The sequence below is a fragment of the Cricetulus griseus genome, chromosome 4 (assembly GCF_003668045.3).
Source record: "Cricetulus griseus strain 17A/GY chromosome 4, alternate assembly CriGri-PICRH-1.0, whole genome shotgun sequence".
Taxonomy (NCBI): Eukaryota; Metazoa; Chordata; class Mammalia; order Rodentia; family Cricetidae; genus Cricetulus; species Cricetulus griseus.
In genome coordinates, this window is record NC_048597.1 from 80,423,376 (window position 1) to 80,432,371 (window position 8,996).

An 8,996-nucleotide genomic window follows, 5' to 3' on the forward strand; every position below is an offset into this window, starting at 1 on the left:
AATTGTGCTAGCACCATTTGTTGAAGATGCTATCTTTTTTTCCATTGTATAGATTTAGCACCTTTCTCAAAAATAAGGTGTTCATAGGTGTGTGGGTTAACATCTGGGTCTTCAATTCGATTCCATTGGTCCATCTGTCTATTCTTGTGCCAATACCAAGCTGTTTTCAGAACTATGACTCTATAGTAGAGCTTGAAGTCAGGGATGGTGATGCCTCCTGAAGATCCTTTATTGTAAAGAGTTGTTTTGGCTATCCTGGGTTTTTTATTTTTCCGTATAAAGTTGAGTATTGTTCTTTCAATGTCTGTGAAAAACTGTGTTTGGATTTTGATGGGGATTGCATTGAATCTGTAGATTGCTTTTGGTAGGATTGCCATTTTTACTATGTTAATTCTACCTGTTAATTCTACAGAGCATGGGAGGTCTTTCCATTTTCTGGTATCTTCTTTAATTTATTTCTTTAAAGTCTCAAAGTTCTTATTGTACAGGTCTTTCACTTTTTTGGTTAGTGTTACCCCAAGATATTTTATGTTGCTGTGGATATTGTGAAAGGTGATGTTTCCATGATTTCTTTCTCATTGGGTTTATCGTCTGTATAAAGTAGGGCTACAGATTTTTTTGAGTTAATTTTGTATCCTGCTACCTTGCTGAAGGTGTTTATCAGCTGTGGGAGTTCCCTCATAGAGTTTTTCGGGTCACTAACGTAGACTATCATGTCATCTGCAAATAGTGAAAGTTTGACTTCTTCCTTTCCAATTTGTATCCCTTTGATCCATTTTTCTTGTCTTATTGCTCTAGCTAGAACTTCAAGTACAATATTGAAGAGGTATGGAGAGAGTGGACAGCCTTGTCTTGTTCCTGATTTTAGAGGAAACGCTTTGAGTTTCTCTCCATTTAGTTTGATGTTGGCTATTGGTTTGGTGTATATTGTGTTTATCATGTTTAGATATGTTCCTGTTATTCCTGTTCTCTCCAAGATCTTTATCATGAAGGGATGTTGGATTTTGTCAAAGGCTTTTTCAGCATCTAGTGAGATGATCATGTGGTTTTTCTTTTTCAGTTTGTTTATATGGTGGATTGCATTGATGGATTTTCGTAGGTTGAACCATCCTTGCATCCCTGGGATGAAACCTACTTGATCGTGGTGGATGATTTTTCTGATATGTTCTTGGATTCGGTTCGCCAATATTTTATTGAGTATTTTAGCATCGATGTTCACGAGGGATATCAGTCTGTAGTTCTCTTTCTTAGTCATATCTTTGTGTGGCTTGGGATCAAAATGATTGTAGCCTTGTAGAAAGAGTTTGGCAATATCCCATCTACTTCTATTGTGCGGAACAATTTGAGGAGTACTGGTATCAGCTCTTGTTTGAATTTCTGGTAGAATTCTGCAGTGAAGCCATCTGGCCCTGGGCTTTTTTTGGTTGGGAGGCTTTTGATGACTGCTTCTATTTCATTAGGGGTTATGGGTCGATTTAAACTGTTTATCTGATCTTGGTTTAATTTTGGTAAGTGATATTTATCCAGAAAACTGTCCATTTCCTTTAGATTTTCGAATTTTGTGGAGTACAGGTTTTCAAAGTATGACCTGAAGATTCTCTGGATTTCCTCAGTGTCCGTTGTTATATCCCCCTTTTCGTTTCTGATTTTGTTAATTAGCATGCTCTCTCTCTGCCTTTTGGTTAGTTTGGCTAGAGGTTTGTCTATCTTGTTGATCTTCTCAAAGAACCAACTCTTTGTTTCATTGATTCTATGTAATGTTTTCCTAGTTTCTACTTTATTGATTTCAGCTCTCAGGTTGATTATTTCCTGGCATCTACTCCTCCTTGGTGAGTTTGCTTCTTTTTGCTCTAATGCTTTCAGTTCTGTCAATTCTCTAATGTGACTTTTCCCCAGTTTCTTCATGTGGGCACTTAGTGCTATGAACTTTCCTCTTAGCACTGCTTTCAGAGTGTCCCATAAGTTTGGATATGTTGTGTCTACATTCTCATTAAATTCTAGGAAGTCTTTAATTTCTTTTTTTATTTCTTCCTCAACCCAGGAATGGTGCAATTGGGTGTTCCAAGAGTATTCTGCCAAGAGTATTCCAAGGTTTTCTGCCATTCGTAGTGCTGTTGAATTCTAGCTTTAATGCATGGTGATCTGATAAGATACAGGGGCTTATTTCAATTCTTTTGAAACTATGGAGGTTTGCTTTGCTGCCTACTATGTGGTCAATTTTAGAGAAGGTGCCATGTGGTGCTGAGAAGAAGGTATATTCTTTTGAGTTTGGATGGAATGCTCTATAGATATCCATTAACCCCAGTTGGGTCATAACTTCTGTCAGATCCTTTGTTTCTTTGTTAAGTTTCTGTCTGGTGGTCCTGTCTAGTGGCGTAAGGGGGGTGTTGAAGTCTCCTACTATAAGTGTGTGTGGTTTTATGTGTGGTTTGAGCTTTAGTAATGTTTCTTTTACAATGTGGGTGCTTTCGTATTAGGGGCATAGATGTTCAGGATTGAGACTTCATCTTGATGGACTTTTCCTGTGATGAGTATGAAATGCCCTTCTTCATCTCTTTTGATTGCTTTCAGTTTAAATTCTATTAGTTATACTCACGTCTTTAGTTCCTGATCGTTTATCCAGTCTCTCCATTTCCAGCATTGCTTCATTCTGTGTTTTCTTTATTGTGTCTATTTCAGCTTTCATGCTTTGAACTGTTTCAAGAGCTTCCTTCACTTGTTTGGTTGTTTTTTCTTGGGTTTCTTTAGATTCTTTAAGAGATTTGTTTATTTCTTGAATTTTTTGGTTTGTCTTTTCCTCCATTTCATGTAATTTTTTGCTGCTTTTTCTTCTATTTCTTTAAGGGATTTTCTTGTTTCCTCTTTAAAGGTCTCTATCATCTTGCTGAGATAATTTTTGAGGCCCATCTCTTCTTCATGCACTGTGTTGGGCTTTTCAGATCTTGCTGGAGTGGAGTCCCTAGATTCTGGTGGTGTCATATTGGTCTTTCTGTTGTTGAGTGAGTTCTTATTCTGTCTTCTTCCCATATCTTCTTCCAGTGAGTGCAGGAGGGGGTCTCTCTATCTCCTCTTGTTACTCAGTGGTGTGTGGGGGCCAGGAATTCAACGTGCACAGCTCTGGATGGTCTTGCCTTTCCTGGTAGTCTCCTCACTCTGAAGGAGTTAGGCCTCCGTAGGGGTCAGGTGTGTGTGTGGGGGAACAGGAAGGAAGAGTGGGGTGTTTCCAGGCTCAGGGAGTTCCTCACTGCCTGGGCAGGTCTACCCCGAGCAGGAGCAGGCCTGGGGAGATCGGGGTGGATGGGGCTTTGGAAGGGAATTGGGTAAGAGCAGAGGATCACTCACCTCGTTTCGGATCGGATCAGTCGGAAGAAAGGGAAGGTAGAGTGGCCTGTTCCCAGATTCAGGGAGCTCCTCCCTGCCTGGGCATGTCTATTCCAAGCAGGCACAAGCCCGGTGAGATCTGGGTGAATAACGCTTTGGACAGGAGTTGGGTAAGAGCAGGGGGGGAGGGTCACTCACCTCGTTTCGGATTGGTCGGCGGAAAGGGAAGGAATGCTTTTTTTTTTTAATCATCTTGTGTCTATTGTCTTGTGTCAGGGTTGGGGAGATGGCTCAATGGTGAAGAACACTTGTTGCTCTTAAAGAGGATCTGGGTTCAATTCCCAGTATCCACATGATGGTTCACAATCATCTGTAACTCCAGTTTCAGGGGATCCAATGCCCTCTTCAGACCTCTGGACACCAAAACTCATGTGGTACATATACATACATTCAGGTAGAAACACACCTAAAAATAAATCTAACAAAAAATTAAATCTTAAAAAAAAGCACATATTGCTCTGCCAGAGGACCAGAGTTGAATTCCACATGCAACTGTCTGTACCTCTAGCTCCAGGGACTTTACACCTATTCTGTACTCTTCAGGCACCTGCACTCACGTGTGCGTATACACCTCGCCCTCGTATATATCGTGTGTGTGTGTGTGTGTGTGTGTGTGTGTGTGTGTGTGTGTGTGTATACATGTATGTGTATAATTAAAAAAAACTTGGCGTTGTGGTGCACACCTTTAATCCCCCAGCACTTGGGAGACAGGTTCAGGCAGATCCCTGTGAGTTCAAGGACAGCCTAGTCTACAGCAAGTTCCAGGCCAGCCAGAGCTACACATTGAGACTCTATCTCAAGCAAAGCAAAACAAATAACAACAACAAAACATTTCTGCTGTTCAAGAAAAAGAAAGACATGTGGGAGGTGGCTGAAAGGCAGGATTGACAGTCAGCCCTGGGCTCCTGTGCACTTGCTCCTCCCAGTTGTTGTGGAATGCATTTTGATCTTTCCTCAATCCTCACGGGCTGTAGTGGCCCTGATCACCACAGCTGACAGAAATACCACACACACTGTAGTAATGTTTGTTTTAATTACACTGCATTGCAGAGAAATATGAAAAACCCAAAGATGAACAGAAAGAAAAACTCAACATGTGGGTGAACAACCTCTACGTCTTCTTTGTGAATGTGCTCTTCAGCGCCTACAAACGTGAGGAGATGCTCAAGGAGAAAATTAAGCAGAACAGGCTTGAGGAAGCAGCACTAGCTCATCAAAGGCAGATAGAGAATGAAGAGCTGGAAGCCAGGTAGGACAGGGTCCCCACTTGTCCTCCATAGTACGTGCTCAGCTTTCTTTCCTGTTTTTAGGAACTACCCAAAGCAGAAGGTAAGACCCTGGGCTTACAGTGAAGGACACAATGATGCCCTAAGACTAGTGAAGCATACAATGATGCACAGGAACACAGACTTACAGTGAAGTATACAATGATGCCCAGGAACACAGGCTTACAGTGAAGTATAAAATATCTAGGAGCATGGGCTTTACAGTGAAGCATACAATTATGTGTGTTGTTTTTGCTCTTTTTATTCTTTTTGGCTTTTTGAGGGTCCCACCACCCAGCTCCCAAATAAATTACACACAGAGGCTTATTTTTTGTTATGAATGCATGACCTTAGCTTGGCTTGTTTCTTGCCAACTTTTCTTAAATTATCCCATCCATCTTTGGCCTTGGGGCTTTATATCTTTCTTTATACCTGTATATCTTTTCTTTCCTTCCTACTCCATGTCTGGCTGGGTGGTTGGGTGCCTGGCCCCTGATCCTCTTCCTTCCTCTCTCATTCCCAGATCCTAGATCTTCTCTCTACCAGATTTCTCCTCATTTTTATCCCCTCTGCCTGCCAGTGCCGACTAGCCTTGCTCCTGCCTAGCTATTGGACATTCAGCTCTTTATTAGACCATCAAGTGTTTTAGACAGGCACAGGAACACAGCTTCACAGAATTAAACAAACACAGCATAAACAAAAGTCACATACCTTAAAATAATATTTCCTAACATGCAATGCCCTAGTCTCTAAGGGCACAAAAGAGAAAAACCTGAGGGCTAGAGATGTAGCTCTGTGGTAGATGCTTGCCTAATACATGTGAGGCTTGGGTTTGCTCCCTAGCACTGGGACAAGATTTTTTAAAAAAGGGTTCTGCTTTTCCCAGAGCTTCCAAAGCTTTTGTGTATTTTTCAACTGGGTATGATGAAGCCTACAAGCTCAGCACTCGGGACAGAAGATGACCTCACCAGGCTACTTTCTAGCTACTTAGCAGTAGAGAAAAGTGTCCCCAGGTCACATTATCAACATGAAAGTATTACCTGGAGCACTCTAAATACAATAGACCATTTTATTCACAAGCACTGCTGAAACAGCATAAAAACTGGTTTTATGGCTGTTGTGCCCAAGTCATAAGGATCCCCAAAGAGACCAGGGAGACCAACCACCGATGCAAATGCACAAAATTTATTAATTCTTTTATCCTACTGCGGGAGGGATCCCGTCTAGCAAACTGACACAGCAGCCTCAGAGGGGGTGAAGTTCCCTGTCTACTGCTAGGTTTTAAAGACAAAAGTTACAGGATTACATCAGTAGGTATGGGTTGATTTCTGATTGGTTGACATTTGGGAACAATCAAAGTCATATTTTGGCATGAAATACCTGTGTACCAATTATTTTCATTGGTCAGTGTTGAGAGGGAACATTCTGTGGTTTCTATGGCTTTGTCTTGTTACTTGCAGGTGGCCTGTTTTTCATGGATACCAGTAGTTTTCAGAACTATATCCTGCAGGCTATAGGGGAGGTTTTGGTCTCCCCTGGAGTTTCTTTTGTGGCCAAACAGTTCCCAGGAACCAAGTACCTAGGAGGCTGGGGGTGGGGAGTGTCTGAAGTTTAGTTTTGGCCCTAGGCTCTGGAAGGCCAGAGGATCTGGAGTTTCCTGGAGTTACAGGCCTACGTGTCTTTTCTGTAGCCTATCATGGGTTCTAAAGCAGTGGCTGAGTGAGGGTCTGGTCCCTTCATTCCTAGAAGTGAAGCCTTTTAGTTTAGTTTACGCCTTTTAATGGCTAGCTAGATAAGGGTGTGTGTTGTTCTTCCAGAAGACCTGAGTTTAATTCCCAGCACCCATGTCAGGGAACCAAACATCTGGATTCCAAGGGCATCTGCACTCATGTACACATAACCTCCCACCCTGTGCATACAAATAAACATAGTTTTTGCTTATTTCTTGAGACAGTCTCACTGTGTAGCTCTCTGGATGACCTGGAACTCACTATGTAGACCAGGCTGGCCTTAAACTCAGAGGGATATACCTGCCTCTGCCTCCCAAGTGTTGGGATTAAAGGTGTGCACTGCCACACCCAGCTACCACATACTTTTTTTTGAGAAATAAAATAAATATTTAAAACTGATTTCAAATTTTTATAGAAAAAAATAGCGAAGTTCTCATTTTGACTTTTAGGCTGAACATCCTACGGGAAGAAGAGGCCAAGAGACAAGACTTCGATGTTGACATCACTGTGCTCAAGGAGCCATTGGAGGCTCCATCCTCCCACCCACTCACACCCAGCCCTCCTAAAGAAGAGTTGACTTCCCAGACCAGCAGGACCAGCCCTGGCAAGAAGAAGAAGAGGTGAAGGTACTGTGTGTCATGGCTGAGCTGCAAAGACAGGTAGACATAAAAGCTGTGACAAATGTCCCATAAAATAAAGGGTTTGCACTTAGTTTCTGATTTGAGTTTCTAAGATGCTCTATCTTGGTCCATGTATTAAGTTTCTTATATAGCTGCATTTGCAAAAACCAAACTGAATAAGTATGTAGACATGCACATATCAGTAAATGTGTATTAAATATATTCTTGTAAATCATTATTACCTGGGCATAGTGGCTCCTCCTAGCACTTGGGAGATACAGCCAGACTACATAGTGAAACTCCATCTCAAAACAAAACAAAAGAAGGGTTAGAGAGCTAGCTCAGTGCTTAAGAGCATTTGCTGCTTTTGCAAAGGATCCAAGTTTGGTTCCCACCATTCACACTGGGGCAGCCCACAATAGTATGTAATTGCAGCTCTAGGGGATCTGGCACTGCCTTCTGGACTTTATAGATGCAAGTAACATGTACACATAAAAATAATAAATAAATTATTAATTAAAAAACCAAGGTGGAGAGTGATAGAAGAAGACGTTCAAGCTCTACCTCTGGCTTCCATGTGAACATGGATAAGCACACCCATACACATATAGACACATGCATACATACCTCACTCATGTGCACAGACATACACCCATGCACCATAAGCACACACATACTAAGATGGAGAGCAATATAGGAAGACATTAATGTTGACCTCTGATCTTCATACTCATATACTCATATGTGCTTTGCACACCTGTACACATTATCTGCTTAAACATAAATACATACACATGATTATAATACACACACACACACCCCAAATTAAGACAATGGCAAAGGAGTCGAGACCCATAGGAAGTGTAACACTTTTGAATCTACGTATTAGTCCTGCAAAGCTGACAGAGTCCCAGGTAAGGATTACCATCTTGACCAGAGAAACAAAAGATCTGAAAATAGTGAAATAATAAAACAACTCAACTAAAAGTTTGAATTGGCACACAGACTCTGGAGCCAGAATGCAACAGAGAATAAATGGTGACTGAAATAAACACATGCAATTCCAAATAACACATCTCAGACAACCACCATCTCACTGAGATGCAACCACAATCCCTTCAGGGAACACATACAGAAAAGCCCAATGTGGTGGGGAACTAAAAACCAGTCTTAAGTTATGCATGGGCAGAGAAAAAAATCATAATGGAAATTGTGGTTATTTTGAGCCAAGGCACAATGAAGCCAATACAAATTGATGAAGCTGCTTCCTGATCCCTAATGCAGTAGATTCATGGAGGTTATGACAAGCAGATTGCAGAGTTGCTTTGGGGGCTAGGGAATAGTGTGTTTGCAGCTGTCCAGATCACCAAAATAGGGTTACATAAAATTCAGCCATATTTCACCTCAGCTGTGAAGAGATACAGGGTGCCATAAGCCTTAGGAGGGCCTCCTGACAAAGAGGAACAATTTCTGTTAGATCACTCTAACACCTCACTGTTCTCCCCTGTGAATAGGCAGACCCCAACTCTGAGCATCCCACATTGTCAGAATGCTGTTAGTTTTTTTTTTTTTTTAAAGATATTTATTTATTTATTTTGGTTTTTCGAGACAGGGTTTCTCTGTGTAGCTTTGGAGCCTATCCTGGCAATCGCTCTGGAGACCAGGCTGTCCTCGAACTCACAGAGATCTGCCTGTCACTGCCTCCCGAGTGTTAGGATTAAAGGTGTGCGCCACCAATGCCCAGCAAGATTTTTATTTTTAATTGTATATATGCATGTGTATACATGTGAGTACAGGTACCCAAGGAGACCAAAAGAGTAGAGCAGTGGTTCTCAACCTGTGAGTGGAACGACCTTTTCACAGGGGTTGCATGTCAGATATCCTGCATATAAATATTTACAATACATAACAGCAAAATTACAGTTATGAAGCAGCAACAAAAATAACTTTATGGTTGGGGTCACCACAATATGAGGCACTGTACACAGTGTTAGGAAGGT

General features: G+C 41.6%; 1 protein-coding gene across 1 annotated transcript in view; it reads left to right on the plus strand.

Annotated features, from left to right (window-relative positions):
• Positions 1–7,087, plus strand: part of LOC100764430 (radial spoke head 10 homolog B) — a 50,397-nt gene extending 43,310 nt beyond the window's left edge. The window contains exons 19-20 of the mRNA XM_035443151.1: positions 4,432–4,630; positions 6,826–7,087. Of these exons, the coding sequence (XP_035299042.1) occupies positions 4,432–4,630; positions 6,826–7,000 (374 nt within the window). The 3' untranslated portion in view covers positions 7,001–7,087. The remainder of the gene's footprint in view (positions 1–4,431; positions 4,631–6,825) is intronic.
• Positions 7,088–8,996: the final 1,909 nt, after the last annotated feature.